At 41.3% G+C, this 24,975-nt stretch overlaps 1 protein-coding gene across 5 annotated transcripts in view; it reads left to right on the top strand.

The window, feature by feature from the left end:
- TOX (thymocyte selection associated high mobility group box) overlaps positions 1-24,975 on the top strand; it is a 271,473-nt gene that overhangs the window by 234,587 nt on the left and 11,911 nt on the right. For all 5 annotated transcript variants that reach the window (XM_005301157.4, XM_065585611.1, XM_065585612.1 and 2 more), the window contains one exon: positions 12,761-13,147. In XM_005301157.4, coding sequence (XP_005301214.1) covers positions 12,761-13,147 — 387 coding nt within the window. The remainder of the gene's footprint in view (positions 1-12,760; positions 13,148-24,975) is intronic.

Here is a 24,975-nt window from a genome sequence, read left to right as displayed (position 1 = left end):
CAGATAATTAACACCGGGTCTTTCATGCAGTTTTCCACGTGATCGTACCACTTCTTCAGGTTTTTCAGTATATGACTCCTGTGAGATCAAACCTCACGTAGATAAACTCTGAGACATGAGTGTAACCTTATTCATAGCTTTCCTGTGTTGTCTTATATACTTGAAATCTAGCATCATATATGCCAGGATATTTATTAAAAACATGTACAAAATGCCTGTCATTCCTGTTCTACACTTGATGAGTGTAAACTTCCAGAGATAGTCTCTATGTTTAGAATAGACTCTTTCAAACCAGTGGAACTGTCCCAGGGTTCCACTGTACATGAGTGTTAATTTATTTGTAAGATTTTACTGAGTGGTAAAATAAGACCAACACACTCATTTTAATGTGAATTACAAAGTCAGCTTTTCACTTGTAATAATGAATTAGGTATCGTTACTTTGCCCATCATACGTTGTTTATATGAAACACTAAACTGTTTTATTTTGATAAGGTAAATATATGTAAAACTGAGAATTTTACTCTGATTTTTTTAAGGACAAAAAATAGCTGCATGGCATTCTTTGAGGAAGGTTCAAGAGAAAATTCAATTAAAGAAATATTGGTGTCTGAGGCTCTAAGTCAATGTAGGAAAGCATTTGAACACATGTTTAAGCCCATTCCTAGTCAAGAAAGCACTTAATTATGTGCTTAGGTCCCATTGGCTTTAGTGGAACTTAAGTATCTGCTTAACTTTAAGCATTTAGATGTGATGGGGGAGGGATAGCTCAGTGGTTTGAGCATGGGCCTCCTAAACCCAGGGCTGTGAGTTCAATCCTTGAGGGGGCCACTTAGGGATCTGGGGCAAAATCAGTATTTGGTCCTGCTAGTGAAGGCAGGGGGCTGGACTCAATGACCTTTTAAGGTCCCTTCCAGTTCTAGGTGATAGGATATCTCTATTAAAAAAAAATAAAACTGGGACTTTAAATAAGCATGTAATTACAAACTGGATAGGTGATATATTAAGATTCACCATGTAAATTGCATCTGTTTGAAACAGAATATAAACTTTCTGTGTTTAAAATCTATTCTATTATTACACATACAAAAACTACATTAAAAATAATGTTATTACAGTTGCAAAGGCAAGCATGCAAAAGTTAGGAAATGCCAGAAGTCTGTCTTCACCTCTGGAGGGAGCATGCTTAGCTGTTCTGTGTGGATGATGACTGCTCAGGCAAGTCACGTGTAGCAGCCTGAAAACAGCTGAACTATGCTGGCTAAAATTTGCCCCCAAAAAATCAGCTGAGGTATACACCTGGCATGTAAAATGTCAACCCACAAGATTTAAGTTTAGCCAAGTAATAAGCAACTGAAAGCAAGGTCTTATAATTGGACATGTCAGGCAACTTTAACAATAGGCTGTGCCATCAGCCTTACCTGTAATATGTTTTTAAATAGGGTTAACACCCAATAAGGTGAACATCTGATTGTATGGATTTAATGTCATAGCTTTGCATTAATCTCCATTAACTCTATCAGTGTATTTGATAGATGTTTTCTCAACATTTTTCTTTTCTTTTTATAAAAATTGAAATTAATAGGGCTATAGTCAAGCCTGTTCATTTATGTGGAAATCAATATGTGAAGTCAAAATGACATTACAAAGCATTATATGTAATGCTATGCAGATTGCCATATTGTTTATAATACTGACTAAGCCTTTGCATTCTAAACAAGTGTCTTTATATTTGCCCTTAGTTGCAACTTTTAGTACTGTTTAGGCTCAGAAATGCAACCTACAGTATATAGCAATTTGTATAGCATTACTTAAAATGCTGTGATTGCAATTTGACTTTTTAAAAAACAAGCACTTTTTATTGCTTACCCTGGCGTTTTTGTGTATGCTGGCTGGCAGTAGGATTTTTGCTTTATATGTGAAATATTTATTTATATATACATATATAAATATTTTCTGAAGACATACTTAACAACTATGGCTTGCATCTACCCTCAAGTAGGAAAAAAGGTAATTTTTCAAAGCTATGATGGCATAGCTAGGTCAAATTTGTGCTCTCACATAGCATCATTATCAACCACATTTGACACTCTTTGAGTGTTAGAAATAATGCAAATTTTTTGAAGTTAATGAACGTGTGACAGTGTTGCCCCTTTGATTGTATGGTAGGCTCAGACTTCCCCTAACAGAACTCCCAGCCACTGTCTTGGAAAAGTACTTAGTCTGTGCAGACATTTTGGAAGTTTTAAAGATTAGTGTAGGCTATTTTCAGGGAAACCGTTACAAAACAGCAATAGTGGCTTTCTCCGTATAAGGAGAAATGCAGCTCTGTCTGAAGTATTAACAGCTTTTTTTTTTAAGCTGCTAAACTCCTACAGGATCACTAGCACTGTTGCCTTAGCAGAAAAATATAATAAGCAGTCACATTAATGTGCAGCTTTTATTTGTACCCAAATATCAATTTCCCTACCTAGGAAAATTGTAATGTAAGGCTATAAACAGTAGATATTTCAGGTTTCTATGACACACTATCTTTGCATTTGTGATTATTGTGATATCAAAAATGTTTGAAGAACCATATATCAAAAACCGTATATTACCATTTAAACTATGCATGTAACTCTATATCGTAGATCCGAATTACCTGTTGACTGACTGGGTATTTTCAGACTTGTTTATGTATGTATTTTTCACAAACCAGTTGTCATGTCCCTTCAAAGATCCACAAACTGTCAGAGAAGAAATTTCTAATCCTAAAAACATTGTTTGAAGCAAAAAAATCCAGTAAATGCATATAGCCAAAGAATAATCCCATTCAACCTCTTAACCTATAGAGCCACAAATCCTAAAGACCTAAGGAAATTTCTAAGCAATTATTAAAACTGTTAGGCATACCATCACTGTGAGAACTCACTCGTATTACAGTTTGGCCTAACCTTTAATACACTGAGTCCACCATCCTTTTCTAGTTCAGAGGTCTCATTGTGGTGGCAGTCCATAAAGTTAACAACGTCATCCAAAACATACATGAAATAAAGGCCAAGCATTAAAGGGTAGATGGTGCCTGGCACCTATGTGAGGGTGAATGGGAGGGAGGTGGTAATGAGGTGTCAGGGCCATGGCAGAACTGAGTCAGTCAATCACTAAGGAGACCAAATGTTGCACCTTCTTAAGGGCAGTGCAATAATTGCTCTGCCAAGGAGCTCCAGGTGGCAGTTTGCCTTCCTTATGCACATTCCTTTTGATGCTTCTGCTGGAAGTCTATCATTTAATGTTGCAATTTACCCTTACACAATATGTTTCAACTTAACTTGAATTAACTTGAAATAATTACATCAAACAGTAAAACAAGAATCTAAGTTAGGGCACGTCTTCACTACCCGCACGTCTTCACCCACTAGTGAAGACGCGATAAAATCGATCCCTGATCGCTCTGCCGTCGACTCCGGAAATCCACCGCGGCAAGAGGCGGAAGCGGAGTCGACGGTAGCACAGCAGCGGTCGACTCGCCACCGCCCTCCCAGCCAGGTAAGTCGACCTATAATACGCAACTCCAGCTACGCTATTCACGTAGCTGAAGTTGTGTATCTTAGGTCGATCCTCCCTCTCCCCCCACATAGTGTAGACCTAGCCTTAGTTTCCATTTCACTAGAGTTTTTAATATGCAGCTAGTAAGAATCCTATTCTCCTCATTTCCCACCCAGCGTTGGCATTGGAAAGTTCTACATTTACTAAAACATCCAGTAACAAAATAGAAACAGATTCTCAGCTGGTGTACATTGGCATAGCTGCCTTGAAGCCAAGGGAGCTGTGCTGATTTACACCAGCTAACAATCTCTCACAGACTTTAAATAGCGAGAGATGGACGGAGATGGTAACATTCAGATTACATTCAGGCTAAAGTTTGACGCCAAATACATGTGAGGCTTCCCTTTCAGCAGTGCCAAGACCTAGAGATGTTCTCACAAGATTGAAGCCCAAACTGGTGGAGATTTTGAGATCACATTAGTTTGAGAGATTTTTGATTTTGAGAAGGCTCTTGTTTGTTTCTAAAGTGATTGGGATTGAATAGTTGGTATAAGGTTATTAGAACTGCATTTTTAAAGCCTCCCTATGCCTCTCAATTGGGGAACAAAGACACTGGTATCAAATTAAAGTCACATGTTCTTCAGCATATTTATTCAGGTTAGATTCATAAATGGCCTTAATGGATCCATGACAATCCCCCATAAATGATAATAAAATGTATCTTCAGAATTTAAAATGTTCTCCTTCAGAACGACATTGGCTAACAGTATATGACATTCAGTAGCTGACCCATCTTGTACTCAAGTATCAATGATGTGTCTAAAGACTTTTGAGCCTGCCACATGTGGTGCAATTCATTTGTATAATATATGTGATTTGGAATGAATAAAATAAGAAACCTCATGTGTTAACAACCTTCATCCAAAACCTGCATCAACCTATAACTTTTTTGACGTTCTGAAATGTTCACATAAAAGTTTTGCTCTTCCGGATTTTACAGTGCTAATCCAAACAGAACCCAAACTCTGAGGTCCTGATTCTCATTTTACACTAAGGCTGTGTTGCACCATTCTGGCAGAGTAAAGGGAAAGTAGGAGTATATTATATTTACACCCATTTATAAACCCTTTACACTGCTAGAGTGGTATAAAGTAGCATTAGTGCTAATGAGAATCAGACCCTGACCCTGTCACTTATTTTATAGATACTGGTGATGGCCAAAGGTACCAGAAACATTTATGTATGAACATTCAGCAATTCCTCAAGTTTAGTCAAAGTTGATTATGTAGTGAAGTCTAATTGCTCACATTAATAAAGAAATATTTCTGATGATATTGGCCCTAGCTAGTCTAGATACCACTCAATTTACAGTACTCCATTCAGAAGGTTTGGGATCCTTTAGACATTTTCCTCATACCACAAAACACCGAATCTGTTGCTGATAATGCTGCTGATTCTGAAAGAGAACTGTTCTAAAATTAAAAATAAATTGATTCTTGGTGAGTATATTGGCCACAATTTTGGGTATTTTGTGTCTGTTACTTGAATAAATATAATCAACAATGCAGCGTATAATTTTAGTTTAATACGAACTTCCTTTTTCCCTGATTGTGAACAGAAATGTGGCTCTGCAAATGTGTCTTCATCATGGACAGTTTTCTTAACAGGTCATTGTCCATTTTGCCAGACATCACACAGAGATCTCTGAGTTACCAGTGTTTCTCTGCATGTAGAACGATGGTGGTAACTGTGTGGTATCTCTTAGGAAAAGTTGAGTTTTTGTAATATTTTTTGAGTAATAACAATAACATTACTGTAAAAGTATTTATTAATTTAATTCAAATATATATAATTGGATAGTTTAAAATGTTGAAAATAACAGCAAATATATTCCAAAGCTTTTTTCAGCAACTGGATGTGTGTGTGTGTGTGTGTGTGTGTGTGTGTACGCGTGCGTGCACATGCGATTGTGTATGGCAGCTTTTCCAACATACTATCTGCAGAAACAAGGCTTGAAAGGGCAAAATTAAAAAAAGTGTAACTAATTTTAAATTTTCTACTTACACTTCTAAGGAAGCACATATGAATGCTGCCATATGAAAAACTTACCCTTGCTTTATTTTCAGTCACTCAGAAAAGCCACCAGTGGCCAGAAAGCAGAAACAACTCAGAATGAGAATAAAAACTCTCACTTACAGATTTGAGTTGCTGGTTGCCTACTAAGATCTACAAGTGATAGTTTAAAAAAACCAGTTACAGATCCGAGGAGCCATAGTCTATACTAATTCAAACTGAAGAAGAAAATCCTAACCCTAACGAAGCTATCAAATTGCCTGGTGGATGTCACCTGAGTGACGGCTAGTATCTGTGGGACCATTGTATTGATCAGAATGTCTGTTCTTAGCTGAGTTTCTGGCCATGGGGAGCTGGAGCTCGGTGAGGACTCTAGGGTGGAACAAATTCCAGTACGACCTTTCCTCTGATGTGATCCCCTCCTTTGCCTGCCTGCTTGGTTGACATTGCCTGTCTCCAGCCACCACACGTTCATGGTGTGACTCTCTGAATAAGGACCAGCAGGGAGGAGGTGAGCGTACTACACTGTGAGGTCAGGTCTGGGGCAGGTAGGAACCATCATGATTCTCAGAGTAGTTCGGTGTGAGAAGACAAGGCGTGCTGATGGTTGGCTTTAGGAGGCAGGCATGAGGAGTTGTGGCATTGAACAGGGGAGCTTTGAATGTGAAAGGGAATCCTCACTTTGCTCAAGAGCAGGAGAGGAGAGCAGCAAGATTGGTGGGGAAAGATAAAGGGACTGGAGTTCTATTATCTAAATTATCTCTCTAATTTATAAAGTGCCCCAACCTGTGTAGCAACCAAGCACCAATATATACAGTAAAATAAGAATGGCAAAAGTGGGCTATGCTCTCATACTCCTGGTATTTGGTTGCTTATACTTAAAGGTATTCTTTATTTTATTTGCTTCTTTTCATTTCTCACTCCCCTGCTTTTCCTTTCTTTCTACATGGCCCATTTTCTTCTCTTTCTCTTTGTTCCTCTGGGCTTTTGTTCTAAGTGTGACATACCAGGATACAATCCAGGCTCATGTGTAACTGTGTCCCCCCTGCCCTGTAACCTGGGGTACCCTTTACAATGGCTTGCTGCTCACAAACAGCCTCCAGTGTGTTAGTCACTCCCAGCTATGTCTGTTTGTGTGCTTAGCCAGCCAGCCACACCTTGGCTCTTACCAGCCTTAAAGTTTACCACAGGGTGACCCCAATACACTCCCAGTCTCAGATTTTCCCCCAGCCCTCTCCTGGACAGTACAGATATACTGAGTCTGTTATTCCTTTAAGGAACTTGTTGCCCCAAATGGAGTCACCCAACACTTCAACTTGAACACCCTGGATTAGATAAAACAAAAAGCCAGTTTACTAACTACAAAGAGATAGATTTTAAGTGAGTACAAGTAATAAGGCATAAAAGTCAGAAATTGTTACAAGAACAATAATGATAAAACACTCACTAATGCCTAACTTAAGCTATATTAGATTCAAGCAAAGTTTCTCACCACATGCCCCAGCAGCATTACTGACCAAACTCTCAGATCAGGACCCCTCCCCCAAGTCCAACCATTGCTTCCTTTGTATCTTCGGGTACAGTGAATGTGATGGACAGGGAGGGGGGGTGACTTGGGGAGTTTGTTCCTCCTTTTTATAGTTTCAGCCCCCTTCTTGAAAAACATTTCCAGCTAGATATCAGGAGACAAAGAGTGTATGTGGAAGGATGTTCCCTGCTGTTTTTTTTTACCTGTTTAAACTTCCTTTGTCTTCCCTTCCTGCTTGATGATTCTGTTTACTGCTTAAACAAAAATTAAGCAGAGCACACATCTTTGTTTAGGACAGACCTGTTTGTCAACCTCTGTTTGGGCAGGGCTGTGGGGTTTGGAACATGTGTTAATAACACCATACAGGGGAATCTTATAACTTCACATACAGTCTTGCCACACATACTTTATCAGGACAATAGTGACCAGCAAACTATGAGTTTCAAATATTCAAGGCATATTTTGAACAAAGATTATTACAATAGTGTATAAGGTGTGAATACAGTGGGGGAGGAGGGGTGTTCTGGCATAGTAGGCTCTTGTGAAAAGGGTGAGTTTTGCAGTGAGCCCAGAAGACAGGCATACATCTTTTGGGATGGTGTTCCATATCTTCAGACTTGACACAAAAACTGCTTCCCTCCATCTTCTGATAGGTTTACACTGCATGCAGCAGTCTTGGAGGCTTACATATGGAGAGGCAATTCCTAAGATAGCCTGGTCCCAGCCTATTAAAATCTTAAAAGATTAGGACCAGGACTTTGAATTAAACTCAATAGTGAGTGGGAGCCACTGGAAGGTATAGGGCACTGGTGTGAAAAAACTAGTATTCTAATCTGCAATCCTGTAATGTACTGGCTAATGTGTATGTGCTCCCTACCTGATAGACTGTATATGAGATTCTATCATCCTCTAGCAACTGATCTACAGAACCTTTAAGTCCTACCACTCCTAGAACTAAAAAAGATTCTCCTTTAGCTCAGGTGGTAGAGACCTGTGTAAGGAGCAGAAGGTCTAGAATTGTACACCTGTAGTATCAGGCATAAAAATTAGCTTGTGACTATGGTCATAAATTCATGTTGAACCTTAGTGCTGAACCCTGGGGATGAATATATATGTCTTCCATGTTTTCTATGCTCCAAAGTCTAATTAAACAAGTGAATAGGAATCTTTAATATGTTTTCCTGTACTATTTTCCTTAGATAAGCAGAATGACTTTTCAAATGGCAGATTAGCTAACGAGTTTCGATATTAGCTAACGAGTTTCGATCTGCAAAGTTATGCCTGATACCTGAACAGCTGGAGGCTCAGTCAGATCCCCTCTGTCATTATTCATATTTTATCAGTAACATGTAGTGTCCTTATGTAGGAACAGATTCTGCTCTGTTACACAGGTACAACTCCAGTTGAAAATCAATGAAATCAGTGCAAGCTGGCCATAGAAGGGCAGGGGAGGGCAGAATATGGCCTGTGCTGTATACTCACATTTTTGTATGTAATAGATAATAAAGGCATATATGAAAAGTCTGTAACATATTTAGTATCACCTATCTCATTAGCTCCAGTGCTGCTTACAAAAGAAAAGGTTTCTTCCCTAGCCTTAGAAAAAGCTAAAAGCGTAGTATGCTGGGGAATTATAGTTAATGGGTTTGTTTATCCAGATTCCCAATAACTGATAATATGTATGTCTTTTACACTAATATTGGACACTTTGGGACTTCAAATCACATATGATTTAAAGCATTCTTAGTCACTGTAAAATACTTGCTTAGTCTGGGGCTGGAGTGTTGTGAATTGTGAATATTGTGAAAAATATATAGAAGAATTACTGCTGGCTTGAAACAATCAGAGCAAATCCTTTTTGATCCAACTGGCAGACACTCTTCTGGGAAGTAAAAAAAAGTGATATTCATCCCCAGCATAAGACTGTGCAACTACCAGTAACTGAAATGGGAGTTGCATCTGCTTATTTGATCCACAGGATCTAGTATCCTATAAATTAATTTATTATAATGGGCCAAATTCATCCTTTATATAAGTGCATTGAAAGCAGTGGAGTTACGCCAGTAATGAATTTGGTTCAGTGTGTCTCCTTATTTAAAGAGGAGTATGACAGAATCTTTGGCTGTATATACACAGAAAAATATCACAATGGAAGAATCCTTAGACGGGTGGAATTCAAAAGAGCTATGTGACAGCTTCTCTTCAAGAGGGGTTATTCAGCCTATCTGACCTCAGAAACATTGGGAGAAATCCTGGCCTTGCTCTAAGGAAATACATCATGGAGAGCAGTGGGAGGGTCAGGTAGGGTGACCATATTTCCCTAGCCTGAAAACAGGATCATGGGCCTGGTCCAAGCCGCCTGGCATCGCCACTCATCCCCTGCGCCCCCACAAATGTTCCTCTGTGGCCCTAATTGGGCCAAGTTGCAGAGATGGGAGCGGGGAGAAGAGGACTGGGTTGGGCTGGGATCTGAGTGTGTAAGTGTGAATACTTTTGGGCTCGGAGCCAGGAGGTGAAGCTATTGGATATGATCCAGTTAGCAGTGTGATGCCCCTTTGGGATTTGGGATAGCAGAGTGGCAGGAAGGAGGCTCCGGGTAGTGGGTGAGATCAAGGAGACTCCAGAGAGCAGCCTTGGGGAGGTGGGGGAAGGCCGGATGCAGGGCCATTTCAAACTTTGTAATTGGAGGGGGTGATTCCTGGCCGGTGAGGGGAGGGGAGAGAGGAGTGACCAGGAGGAGGTCACTCCTGGCCAATAGTACGAAACTCAGGTGGGCCAGGTGTCCCCCACCGCCCTCCCGAAATGGCATCCCTGCCGGGATGTGGCAGACGCAGGCAACTAGAGGCAGACTGAGGAGTTGGGAGGAGGCCTGGAAAGGGCTCTGGGGACCAGCCCCAAAGGATGATGAATGGGGAGGATATGAGGCCGGGGTGGGAGCTGGGGGGACTGCTTGGGAGGCTGTGGCGGGGGTGGGGGACCATGCCACACTCGGTGCCCCAGCACAAGCAGATGATGCGGAACCCAGTCAGGCACTTACCAGCCAGGTTGCCTGGTAGGGTCTGGGTCCCACAAGTCGCGGCTCCATGGCCCAGACAGAGAAGAGTTTGAATTAGGGCCCTGATTGCACTGCCCTCTGATTGGGCTGCAGTGAGCACGTGTTACCCCATTGCTCCCTGATTGGGGGGCAGAACATAGCAGAGACAGACTGGCCAGGCTCCTGTCCCCCTCCCCAAAACGTTGCCCCAACACACCCCAACATTCTTCCATATCTCCCTAGGGAGGCACGCCCCACCTTTTTTGCAAAACTGGGCATTTGTCCTGTTTGCTCTTGTCAACTCATTTGGCAAAAGCAAACAGGACAAATGCCCAGTTTTGCCACAAAAAAAGTCACAATGTCAGGGACGGGGCTTAAAAAAGGGACTGTCCCAGCCAAAATGGGACATACGGTCACCCTATCAAGGAAACATCCTGACAACACAGAGGGCTGGAAAATATGTACCCTGAGGGGACCTTATTGTTTTTCTAAAAAAGATACAGCATTACTCCTACTGTGTGAGGAGCACAGCATATTCACTAGGCCCCTCAGTCAGCAGACCCTTTGGATCTATGAGGCTTTGGCAGGCCTCTTAGCCAGTCCTCACTGCCTTTGCTATCCTGCCCTGCTGCTATGCATGTGCTGTTGGTAAAACTGGGAAGGATTTTGCATATGCTATCAGGTATCATATTTCATTTTGTGTATGTGTGCATTTGTCTGTATCTTAATCTGTATATGTGGGTGTGTGTAGTGCATACTGTACACAGAGAGAGAAAAAGATTTGCATTCCTTTTATCATTTTTATTTAATTTTCCTTAGTTTACGGGAGAAAATAAGTTTTTGGCTTCGGTATTGTAACTTGACTTGGGAAAATTAAGTTATAATCTTTTTCATTGTATATCATCACAGATAATGAACCAGTTTCTGTAATGTGCATATTAGTTGATTATTGGTGATGGCACATACATCAGAAAGCATACAAATAGACTTTCACAGGCTCAGCTGATGCTGAAAGTAACATGAAACTTATTTTGACTTATAAACTAAACAAACATGACATGGCATTGGTAGGATAATAGTATGTATGCATCTTCCAGCTTGTGTTTTAATATAGTGACTTCTTTATCCAGAGAGACATTTACCATTTTTTCCAGCATGTTTCACCTTTCACTGGTTATAAATACTTCACAACCTTTCCTTAACTGCTAAATTATTATTCAGGTACCCACACATAAGCACTAAGTGGCTAATCTTTAACTCTTTTTGGCATTTACTTGAACATATCTAGTTTACAACTCAATTGGAAGTTCTAAGAAACTGAGTGCATGGGGAACAGAACAAATTTAGTAGAAATTCAGAGTAACAACGTATAAACATTAGAACTATTTATTATTGAAAATATTCATAACTGCTTCAAGAAAACAAGACAAACTCTGCAATTATTTTGAAAAGCTCTATTTATTTTCTCAGTTCATTTATTTTGGTGCTGTATTATTCAGGGCCAGTGAGATAATTTTCTTGTTTGCATGTAGTCAAACATAGGCCAAATGGTACCATCAGTTTTTAAGCAGAACTCCTTCATTGGATTCATTGAGAGGGTTCTGCTTAAAAATTAATTATTCAGTATGCCTATACTATTTCCAAACTCGCAGTCTACAAAACACAGTTGATGTGGACATAGATATAATCCTAACACAGAATATTTTAAAAATAAAATATGCCAACACAGGAATTTTAGTTTGATTCAGTGACACAACCGTAGTGCCCAGTCCTGCCACCCTTCATGATAATACCGGCCTCTTATCTGGTGCTTTCATCAGTAGATATCAAAATGCTTTACTAATGAGGTCAGTATCATTAGCCTCATTTTACAGATGTGCAAATTGAGGCTATGAGCAGGGAAGTGCCTACGGTCACCCAGCAGGTCACTGGTAGAGCCAGGAATGGAAACAGAACCAAGTCTTCTGAGACCCAGTCCAGTGCTCTATTCACTTATTGCCTTATTACCTCACAAATAATCTTTCTTCGCATGAGTGGTCCCATTGAATTAAAGGGGACTAATAACAGAAGTAATGACTGCTTATGTGAGTAAGGGTTGCAGGTTTGGAGCCACATTTTCATTTGTCGAGTAGCTTATCATGTCAGTAACATCACTTCCAAGTTTTGCAATATCAAAATGTCAAGCCAGGAAGCAGAGGGGCTGTATTTACAGGAGTGAAGAAAAATCTGTGTGGTGTGTGAGAGTTAACTTTATTTCTATTTATTTAAGAGTAATAACCAGTCTCCGCTGTAAGGACATTTTAAGTAGCATCTCCATGACTGATGTATGCTGCCGAGATGAGTGCTGTCATAAAGGAGTTCTTCATCTAACGAGCAAAGAACAAAAGGGGAAATGTGGGTATTTGTTATAGAACAAAATTCTCCAGTATGCTACGGGAAATTACCACTGCACTGTGCTTCAGACTATTATTGCAGAACACTAAGGTATTCTGGTCAGGCATGGAATGATGCGGAGGTTCATTTGTGCAGTAAATAGATCTCAGAAAAACAGCTGTTATCAGTCTCTAAAGATTGTTTGTTTGTTTGTTTTCTCAACAGAGCTACAGTGAACCTGTTGATGTTAAGGCGTCCCAACCGCCTCAGATGATTAATTCAAAACAGTCAGTGTTTCATGGGCCCACACAGGCTCATTCCGCACTGTACCTAAGCTCCCATTATCACCAACAACCCGGAATGAATCCGCACATAACTGCCATGCACGCTAATATCCCCAGGAATATCGCACCCAAGCCCAACAACCAAATGCCAGTGACTGTTTCCATAGCAAATATGGCTGTGTCCCCACCTCCACCGCTTCAGATTAGCCCACCTCTCCACCAGCATCTCAACATACAGCAACACCAGCCAATTACAATGCAGCAGTCCATTGGAAACCAACTCCCAATGCAGGTCCAGTCTGCTTTACATTCACCTACAATGCAGCAAGTAAGTTCTAAATCACGAACTTTCAATCTGTTTGGGGAATAGATTTCCATCTGAATCCGTAAAACTGGTCTTCCAGTAGTTAATGTAGGTTTTTTTGATTCATGGTTTAGCTTTAATTTTGCAACATTCCAGTACTGAAGTCCTAGCTCCCAGTCCTGCAGCTACTTGAGCACGTGAGCAACTTTACTCAGATGACTAGTCTCATGAGCTGTACCAGGACAACTCATGTGAGTAAAGTTAACCAAGTGCCCCTGAAGATTGGCTCCTGAACATTAAAATTCCATATCTCCCACAGGAAAGGGAGTTTCTTTTACAAAACATATTAATGTTACTCAGTGAAATCAGCCTGTGAGGTAGAAAATAACCTAATGAACAGGTGAAATGTTAAGATTTCAAAAATGTTGATTTAAAGACACAGTTTATAAAGTAAGATACTGGAAATAAGGGGCCAGTTCCTGATGTTCATATTAAAGTTTTATTCATTTTCGTACTCAGACCCTGCTCTAACAAATTCCCATTGAATTTCAGTGGGAGTATGGCCTGACTACATACTGGAAACCTCATGATACGGACTTTCAGGTCTCAATCCTCCAGTGATGTAAAGCAGTGCAACTTCACTGGAGCTAAATAATTTTACAGAGGATCTGGCTCTAAGTAAATAAAGTTTTATTTTCTAAAAAATAGCCCAGAATTGACTATTTTGGGGAGAGGAGTAAGGAGGTGTGTATCTTGAAATCGCAAGATTTAGATGTAATTGGGCCTGATTTTCCATTACACCTTGTGTAATCATTTGCACCATTGTAAAGTGAGTGTAAAATCCTACCAAGTTAGAATGATGTATTTTACACCCACTTATTATAAATGGCTAGGCAAGGTGCAGGCCCATCACTGCATTTCATGCTCAATGTTTTCTGCTCTTTTCTTATGCCCTTCCAGGTTTCTGAAATACCCAATTTATTCATACAAATGCCTTGTATGCACAAAGCTTGTGGGCACAATTTATGAATCCAGGTTTGAAAATCTCACCGTGATTATTCCATGGATATTACAATTATACTTAATAGAAGGTGCAATGCAGGAGTTGAATGGTTTTAAATAGCATATCTGGTTATTGGCACCATGCCATGATCATCATCATCACATAAATCTAAACATTGTTTCATGGTGCATTATTCAAAAATTACATATAACAAAATATATTAAATAAAAGGTGACTTCAGTAGCTTCCATTACATCATGTTGAACATTACCCAGAAGGAAAGAAAAAAGTGGGACTACCACTTCTTGTAGTATGTTGCATGTATTTCAACAGCATGAAAGAACTGCCACTTAAAACAAAAGCTGCTGGCTACGACATATTACATACGTTGTGCAGTGCCATTTCTAGCTGGGGCATAACATACACTGTAGAAAATAGGCATCCTGAAGTCCATAAATAGAGCTGTGTTATACTGTACCTTTCGCTTTCCTGACATAACATACAATATGATAAAAAATTATGTGACCCTTTTTGCCTCCTCCCCACAAAATTAAAAAAGCAGTGTAAAATATGGTGTCCTGAAATAGGAATGGGAATCAATACCCGTATTTCTCATTCAAGAAATCTGACATTTCTATCAAAGATACCAAATGCACTGTCAGGCGCCTGGGACATAGGCAGTCTAACCTAGTGATTGGAGTAGGAATCATTGAATTAGATATTGTAGTTTTCCTCGGACCCGGCAAAAGTCTAGAAAATTCCGAACAACATATTCTTCTTGGACGTGGATAGTTATAGGCGGGGGAATAGGGAGTAGAATGAAATAGGAAGGGATTCTTGACTAAGGGTTTTTGAAGAAAGATGTGGAAGGTGGGCTGAATTGGAGGAAATCTGGTAGCTGTATCCTAAATGTAACAAGGTTAATCTGTTTAGTGATCTGGAAGGGTCCTAGTTACTGATGGTCCAGCTTTGCAGAGAGGCAAGTCGATCGCAGGTTCCGGGTGGACAAGCAAACCTTATCCCCTACCTCAAAGCCTGGTGTTGGCTGGTGGGACCACTTCACATACCATTTGTAAGTTGCCTTGGCGACTTCTAACTACTTCTGGAGTTCTTAGTATACCTACTAGATGTGGGCAGTGAGTTCAGTGACAATGGGCATGGACAATTTCAAGGCGATCTGTGGATGAACGTGAGGATGGAGACCATAATTAGCAAAGGAGGGTCTGCTTTATGGAGGTGTTGGTGGCATTATTTTAGATAAACTCAGCATGAGGGATCAAAGAGAGCCAATCATCTTGATGATAGTTTAAAACAGGGGTAGGCAACCTATGGCACGTGTGCCGAAGGCAGCACGCGAGCTGATTTTCAGTGGCACTCACACTGCCTGGGTCCTGGCCACCGGTTCGGGGGGCTCTGCATTTTAATTTAATTTTAAATGAAGCTTCTTAAACATTTTAAAAACCTTATTTACTTTACATACAACAATAGTTTAGTTATATATTATAGACTTATAGAAAGAGACCTTCTAAAAATGTTAAACTGTATTACTGGCATGTGAAACCTTAAATTAGAGTGAATAAATGAAGACTTGGCACACCACTTCTGAAAGGTTGCCGGCCCCTGGTTTAGAAAGTAACATAGGTTATGTTCTAGGATCTAATTGTCGTCCTCAGACTGAGGTGTTGCTTGGGTGATAGGCCATAGAGGTTAGCATGTTTATACTCAGGTGGCATGGGAATTCCCACCAGAAGCAGGAAATAAACCCTGGTCCCCAGACAGATACCATACTCAGAGGTAAGCCATGAAGAGGAAAGATGTTGTTCACAAACAAGTGGGCTGTTTCCTGAGCAGAGGGAAGCGCCCGGTATTCAACAAAGTGTGGCATCTTGGTTAAGTGGTTGATCATCCCTAGAATTGTAGTGTGGCCTTGGGAGGGTGGTAATTCCATGATAAAGTACATGGAAACGATAGCCCAAAACCAGGGCAGAGTGGGTAAGGTTTGGAGGAGACCCAGCAGTCTTGAACAGGGTGTCTTGGTCTGGGTGCAAATATCACAGGAGACTACGTAAGGCAAAACAAGACACATACAGCTGACCACCAAAAGCTCCCAGACACTAGGTCTTGCATCTTGGAACAGCCAGAGTGGCCCTCCACGGGAGCATCATGGCCGAGTTGTAGGACTTGAAGCTCAGTAGACCCTTCAGGTACATATATGCATCCTTTATGATACCAGATCCTGTCCTGGAACATGAATGCGGCAGAGGTCTGGTCCTGCTCTTGGTCTAAGGCTTGATGGATTTGGATGGCAAAGAGGTTGTGGGGCAGCTAAGAATGGATAGAGGTTATCAGGTTGGAGGCTATGATGGAAGAAATGAAGTTTGAGGGCTCGAGGATTGTGGACCTAGTTTCTTTTCCAGGATCAAAGTTCTCATCCTTCCACAACAATGCATCTGCCTTCCTGTTCTTTGTCCCAGGAGGGTAGGTGACCACAAACCTGAATTGCGTGAAGTAGAGGAACCAGCATGCCTGCAGGTGTTTTCAGGTGCCTGGCCATCTTAAGGTATTCCAAGTTTTTATGATCTATGAGAACTTGGACAAGAAATCTAGCCTCTTCCAGAAGGTGGCTCCATTCTTCAAAGTCCATTTTGATGGCCAGCAGTTATTTGTCCAGGATGTCATATTTCCCCCCAGCAGGAGTGAGTTTTCGCGAGTAAAATGTGCATGGGTGAAGTCACTCTTCGAGAGCATCGGATTGGGCTAGAACTGTCCCTAGTGCAATGTTCAAAGCATCTGCCTCCACCATAAACAGTGTGGCAGGGTCTGGGTGAATCCAGATGGGAGCCGTTGATGAATCTCTGCTTCAGATTATCAAAAGCAACCTGAGCTTCTGGGGATCATACAAATCGAATTCCCTTCCGTAGTAGGGCTGTGAGCAGAGCAGCTAACACAGAGAATCCTGGGATAAATCATAGAATCATAGACTTTAAGGTCAGAAGGGACCATTATGATCATCTAGTCTGACCTCCTGCACAATGCACGCCACAGAATCTTACCCACCCACTCCTGTATCAGACCAGTATCTGAGCCATTGAAGTCCTCAAATCATGGTTTAAAGATTTCAAGATGCAGAGAATCTTCCAGCAAATGACCCATGCCCCACGCTGCAGAGGAAGGCAAAAAAAAACCCTCTGCCAATCTGCCCTGGATGAAAATTCCTTCCCGACCCCAAATAATGGCGATCAGCTAAACCCTGAGCATGTGGGCAAGACTCACCAGCGAGACACCCAGGAAAGAATTCTCTGTAGTAACTCAGATCCCACCCCATCTAACATCCCATCACAAGCCATTGGGCATATTTACCGCTAATAGTCAAAGACCAATTAATTGCCAAAATTAGGCTATCCCATCCTACCATCCCCTCCATAAACTTATCCAGCTTAGTCTTGAAGCCAGATATGTCTTTTGCCCCCACTACTCCCCTTGTAAGGCTGTTCCAGAACTTCACTCCTCTGATGGTTAGAAACCTTCATCTAATTTCAAGTCTAAACTTCCTGATGGTCAGTTTATATCCATTTGTTCTTGTGTCCACATTGGTACTGAGCTTAAATAATTCCTCTCCCTCCCTGGTATTTATTCCTCTGATATATTTATAGAGGGCAATCATATCTCCCCTCGGCCTTCTTTTGGTTAGGCTAAACAAGCCAAGCTCTTTGAGTCTCCTTTCATAAGACAGGTTTTCCATTCCTCAGATCATCCTAGTAGCCCTTCTCTGTACCTGTTCCAGTTTGAATGCTTCTTAAACATGGGAGACCAGAACTGCCAGGGCCCTAGCAACAAAGAACGTGGCCCCCTCCGAACATATTTCCGGGTGGGGCCCCTTACAATGCAGAAACTGGAATGCGGTATTTATTTTATACAATATACAGGGTTCATATTATGTATACATAGGCCTACAGTGTACATGTATTCCGTATTTACGCAAAGCGCTTCTTTCGAGCCTTGTTCTCCGTAAATTGGTTAATCAATGTGTCATAGTCCAGAGATCTGGCAATCTTGTTTTCGATTGAGATAACTGCAAGTGCAGAAAGCCTGTCATGGTTAAGCGCAGGATATTCTTGATCAGTTTCATTCTGCTGAAGCTCCTTTCAGCACCAGCGACAGTAACTGGTGTGGTCAGAAGAATTCTGATGCAAATGGAAAGATTCGGATATATCTCCTAAAGGCCTTGTATATGTACGTTAAAAAATTGTTTGCCGTGACAAGTCCTCTCTCTTTCTCGATGACATAAATAAAACGCATCAATTCCATTATGAGTTCGTTGGCATCAATGTCTCCCATTTTTCTTTCAAAATTTTTGCTGTGATTCTCCAGTTCATTTTCTCTGTGACACTGCTTCAGGCTGTTAGCGTTATACAGAAATCCAAACAACTTATACCACTCCACGAGTTGGTCAAATCACGACGAAACAGAAGATATGGCCTGATCAGTGAGAACAAGAAAGAACTGCGATTTGAATTTTTCTTCGGCAGAAAGACGACTCGAATCATCAGCACATTCGTAATCAAACATTCTCTTCTTACGTCGCACCCTGGTTTCTGGAAACACCTGCTCAATACCCATATGCTCTGCTATTTCACGTGCATTTGTGGCCACAGAGATATATCCTGTATTTCGATAGTCTTCCAAAAACTTCTTTGTAGCACTGACTTCTGCCTGCAGTACGTCAATTGACACATCTGGTGACTGAATTAATTTGGTGGTTTTATTGACGTGAAATAGTATATCGTACCACGTGTACACAGTCAGAACAAAAGGCCAGGTAGTAACATGGTCTAAAAGCGCATCGGCTTCTGTTGCTGTATTGCCATCTTTCTTTTCGAGCGCATATTCTCGCAAAGATAACAAAGCATTGCACAATTCTTCAAGGTGATAACACAATGGCTTCACAGCATCAATTCTCGAATCCCAACGAGTGTCCGATAAGCCTTTAACAGATATTGGCATATGTTCTTGAAGTATATCCCAACGTGAAGGTGAAGAAGAAAAGATAACGTATATTCTGTTAATCAGACCGAAAAAGTCAACGGCATATTTCGATGACTTTGCCGCGTCTGAGATCACAAGATTCCAAGAGTGAGCTCCACATGGTACATACAAGGCACGGTCATTTATTTCTAGCATGCGGGCTTGAACTCCTTTATTCTTTCCTCTCATATTTGCGCCGTTATCATAAGCTTGGCCTCTCATGTCAGCAATGTGTATTCCTAAATTGTTTGCCTTTTCAAGAAATGCTTCCAATAAGCCCTCGCCAGTTGTATCATGAACATTAAGAAAACCAACAAATGCTTCACGAATATTGACACCATCTTCACCGTTGCATTCAACAAAACGTAACACCACAGACATCTGTTCTTCATGTGACACGTCAGGAGTACAGTCCAAAATAACTGAATAATATTTTGCTTTTTTAAGCTGCGCTATGTTGGCCTCTTGAATGTTACTGGCAACAAGTTGAATCAGCTCATTTTGGATCTGTGGACTGAGGTACTGAACATGTGTCTCTGCCTTCTTAATCCTCTGTAAAAGTTCGCTGAGGACAGTATCATACTTTGCAAGCAATTCAAAGAGTCCCAAAAAGTTGCCATTCGAAGGATCGCCGAGCTTTTCATTACTTCCTCGAAATGCAAGTTTCTTTTGGACAAGATAATAACGACATCAACCATGCATTTGACAACATTTCTCCAGAAATCTTTCTTTCAGAAAAGCCTGCAATTCGAGTTGGTCAATAGATGTACGGTTTACTATGCCTGACCGAAGGTCAAACCATTTCACCATACAGGCTTGATGACCTTTGCCTGTTTCATGCTGCTGAAGTCTTTTTGACAGTGCTTTCCAAGCAGATGTTCCACGACGTAGCGGTATGTCGCCAGTGCCAAATAATTTACAACAAAAACAAAAAATGGCATCTTTCTGAACTGAGTACATTAACCATGAACGTCTTATTTTCTCGCCATTTGCCATGGTTCGATAGAAATGAGTACTTGTGAACCTCCGTCTTTCCTCGTTAAATGGAAATTCGTAACTTTCATTCTGCTGCGGTGGGCCACGTGCAACAATGTCACACACTTGCCTGTCCGATATTATAGACGGCCAATCTCCTGGATCATCAGTCAGTGGTTCAGATTCAGATACTTCTTTCCCGGCAGCAGCTGGAATATCTGTCACAGTTTGTTTGGTAGAACAACTGGATTCACCTTCGACCTCACTTGAAGCACTTCTGGATACTTCTGGATACGATTCGTCGCTGCTAGCGCTGTCCGTTTCATGTGCCTGTACCTGTACATTGGATTGCAGCGCAAAATACGTTGACAACTTTGGAATTTTCTCAAGTTCCTTCTTGGCATCTTTTGCTGCCTTTCGTTTACCAGCTCCGCTCTTATACGTTCTCTTAGACATCACAAAGCATGCTTCTGCGTTGGAAACTAATCGTTTCAAACGATAAAAAATTAAACAACTAAATTAATAACATTTATCCGCCGACCGCCATTATGAACGCAAATACACATTCTTTGAATGGGTCCAACTAAAATTCGAAACTGACCGACAGACAACTGATGTAGCCAATAGCATTATGATGTATCATAATGACTTCACGGTTTTGTCAGTAAAACCGACATGGATTGTGCAATAGCGTCAATAAATGTCACTTACCTAGTTATACCTTACATTTTTTTTGCCACTTTTAGGGGCCCCCTTCCTTGCGGGGCCCCCTCCGGTTGGAGGGTACCGAGGGCGCTCGCTACGCCTCTGAGAACTGCACACAGTATTCCAGATGAGGTCTCACCAGTGCCTTGTATAACGGTACTAACACCTCCTTATCTCTACTGGAAATACCTCGCCTGATGCATCCCAAGACCGCATTAGCTTTTTTCACGGCCATATCACATTGGCAGCTAATAGTCATCCTGTGATCAACCAATACTCCGAAGTCCTTCTCTTCCTCTGTTACTTCCAACTGATGCGTCCCCAGCTTATAACCACAATTCTTGATATTAATCCCTAAATGCATGACCTTGCACTTTTCACTATTAAATTTCATCCTATTACTTTCCAGTTTACAAGGTCATCCAGATCTTCCTGTATGATATCCTGGTCCTTCTCTATAGTGGCAATACCTCCCAGCTTCGTGTCATCCGCAAACTTTATTAGCACATTCCCACTTTTTTGTGCCAAGGTCCGCAATAAAAAGATTAAATAAGATTGGTCCCAAAACCGATCTCTGAGGAACTCCACTAGTAACCTCCCTCCAGCCTGACAGTTCACCTTTCAGTACAACCTGTTGTAGTCTCCCCTTTAACCAGTTCCTTATCCACCTTTCAATTTTCATATTGATCCCCATCTTTTCCAATTTAGCTAATAATTCCCCATGTGGAATCGTATAAAATGCTTTACTGAAATCGAGGTAAATTAGATCCACTGCGTTTCCTTTGTCTAAAAAGTCTGTTGTCTTCTCAAAGAAGGAGATCAGGTTGGTTTGGCATGATCTACCTGTTGTAAAACCATGTTGGATTTTGTCCCAATTACCATTGACCTCAATGTCCTTAACTACTTTCTCTTTCAAAAATTTTTCCAAGACCTTGCATACTACAGATGTCAAACTAACAGGCCTGTAGTTGCTCGGATCACTTTTTTTCCCTTTCTTAAAAATAGGAACTGTTAGCAATTCTCCAGACATACGGTACAACCCCTGAGTTTACAGATTCATTAAAAATTCTTGCTAATGGGCTTGCAATTTCATGTGCCAGTTCCTTTAATATTCTTGGATGAAGGTTATCTGGGGCCCCCGATTTAGTCCCATTAAGCTGTTCGACTTTGGCTTCTACCTCGGATGTGGTAATATCTACCTCCATTTCCTCATTCCCATTTGTCATCCTACCATTATCCCTAAGACCCTCATTAAAGACTGAGGCAAAATATTTGTTTAGATATTGGGCCATGCCTAGATTATCCTTAACCTCCACTCCATCCTCCGTGTTTAGCGATTCCACTTCTTCTTTCTTGGTTTTCTTCCTATTTATATGGCTATAGAGCCTTTTACTATTGGTTTTAATTTCCTTTGCAAGGTCCAACTCTACATGGCTTTTGGCTTTTCTCACTTTATCCCTACATGTTCTGACCTCAATAAGGTAGCTTTCCTTGCTGATCACTCCCATCTTCCACTCGTTGTAGGCTTTCTGCTTTTTCTTAATCACCTCTCTGAGATGCTTGCTCATTCAGCTTGGTCTACAACTCCTGCCTATGAATTTTTTCCCCTTTCTTGGGATGCAGACTTCTGATAGTTTCTGCAACTTTGACTTGAAGTAATTCCAGGCCTCCTCTGCCTTTAGATCACAAGTTCTTCAGTCCAATCCACTTCCCTAACTAATTTCCTTAATTTTTTTAAAATTAGCCCTTTTGAAATCAAAAACCCAGTCACAGATCTATTTTTGTTTATCCTTCCATTTAGTTTAAACTGAATTAGCTCATGATCGCTCGAACCAAGGTTGTCCCCCACAACCATTTCTTCTATGAGGTCCTCACTACTCACCAAAATCAAATCTAAAATGGCATCCCCTCTTGTTGGTTCAGCAATTACTTGGTGAAGGAATCCATCAGCTATCGCATACTAGGAAAATCTGAGCCCTATTACTATTACTAGCACTTATCCTCCAGTCTATATCTAGGAAGTTAATCTCCCATGATCACACAATTCCCATTAGTATTTACTTCATTAAAAACATTAAAAAGGTCTCTATCCATATTCAAATCAGATCCTGGTGGTCTATAGCACACCCCAAACACTATCTCAGGGGAGGCTATAGTAGCTTTCTTCCCCAATGTGATTTTTGCTCAGACAGACTCTGTCTTATCCATTCCATCCCTTCTTATTTCTTTACAGTCTTATCCATTCCACCACTGCTTTTTTCTACCTCATCATTGATATACAATGCTACTCCACCAGCTTTGCCTTTATTTCTGTCTTTCCTAAACAGCACATACCCTTCAATACCTGTACTCCAGTCATGACTACTATTCCACCATGTTTCTGTTATCCCCATAAAATCCGGTTTCACGTCCTGCACCAGTAACTCTAGTTCCTCCATTTTGTTACCTAGGCTCCTTGCATTGGTGTACAAACATCTTAATTCTTGCTGTTTGGCTTCGCTCACATTCTTTACCCAATTAGGCCCAGACATTCTACCACCAGTATCACCTATTAGAATGGTATCTACACTACCCTTCCTCCGTATGTCCATTCTCCTACCCACAGCTGTATCCTTTCTTACTTCATTTTCTTCCCTTTCAATGTTAAAATCCAGCGTGGAGATTACCTGGACATCTCCCAACCATCTTCCCCCAATTCCTAGTTTAAAGCTCTCTTAATCAGTCGTAGAAGTTAACAAAAGCCAAGAAGTATTGGATTCTGTGTGCATCCTTTAGTCACGCCCATTCCATGCTGGCTGCCACTTTGTGGGGTTCCATTGCCAGTCTGTTAAATGAGATAATATCCCCGAGAAATTTAAGGATGTCCCAGTCAGATACACATTTCTCCAGCTTGATACATAGGTGATTCTGGCATAGTCTTTCAAGAATGCCGCCCAGGTGCTGGTCCTGAAGAACTTTGCCCTCAGAAGAAATTAGGGTGTCAAGGTAAATAATGACAGATTGGTCCAGTATATCCCAAAATATATCATTCATAAAGTGTTGAAAAGTTGCTGGAGCATTGCATGGGCTGAGCGGCATGACCAGATATTCATAATGACCATATTGAGTATGAAAGCCAGTCTTCCATTCATCTCCCACAAACACCAGGTTATAGGCCTCTGCAGGTCTAACTTAGTGAAAATGTGAGCTGCATGTAGCCAGTCTGAGTTTGCTTATGAGGGGGAGCAGTGAGCAGTTTCGTATGGTCACTTTGTTGAGGCCCCATAATCGATACAAGGCCACAATGAGTCATCCATCTTCTTGGCAAAAAATATTGGGCACTTGCCGGAGATGTGGATGGGCAGATGAAACCCTTCTGTAGGTTCTCCTGAAAATACATGGGGAGAGTCTGAAGTTCTGGCATATATCTGACTTATTGGGATCTCTGCTACAGGTTGGAGGTCATTGAGGGAGTCATAATTCTGATGCGGGGGCAGAATGTCTGCCTTTCCCTTGTCAAAAACATTAACAGAGTCACGGTATTTGTGGAGGATCTCAGCTGAGGCAGACAGAGATGTGAGTGGCCCTGAGGTCCTGGTGCCTTGCTCTCTGAGGTTTGCATTATCACGTGTAGAGCGTACCAGTCCAGTTCTTGGATCCTGGGAGGCAGGACAGCCGGCAATATCAAGAACTAAAGTGTAGTGTCTCCTTCCACCAGCAAATGTGGAGGTATTGGATAGTAAGCCAGGGCATACCTACGATTTCCAGAGCATGGGGGGCCCAGATTAGCCCAAATCTGAGGGTTTCCTGATGACCCCAGAGAGTGACAACTATCACTGGCAGGTCTTGTCTCCCAAGGAGAGAAGGGACCCATCAGCAGATTCAACCAGATCTGGAGAATTCTTGTGTATGGTGGGAATTGCATGGACCTCAGCAAAGTTCAGGTCCATAAAATTACCCAAGGCCCAAAGTCAACGAGGGCCTCTTGGTGAATGTTGGGGCTTGCAAATAGTTGAATCAGTAGACATATGTGGAGCATCATCAAAAACTGGCTTGATGGTCTGGCTCTGCCGACTATGGCTTGTGGGTTCTGAGGACTACCAGGGGAGGGGAAGACCTAGACAGCACAGACCAGCTCCTTGGGGCTGGGAGCCTAGTGTTTCCC

The sequence above is a fragment of the Chrysemys picta genome, chromosome 2, assembly GCF_011386835.1.
Source record: "Chrysemys picta bellii isolate R12L10 chromosome 2, ASM1138683v2, whole genome shotgun sequence".
Lineage (NCBI taxonomy): Eukaryota > Metazoa > Chordata > Testudines > Emydidae > Chrysemys > Chrysemys picta.
Note: the sequence above shows the minus strand (reverse complement) of the source record. Positions and strands in the feature narration are given on the sequence as shown.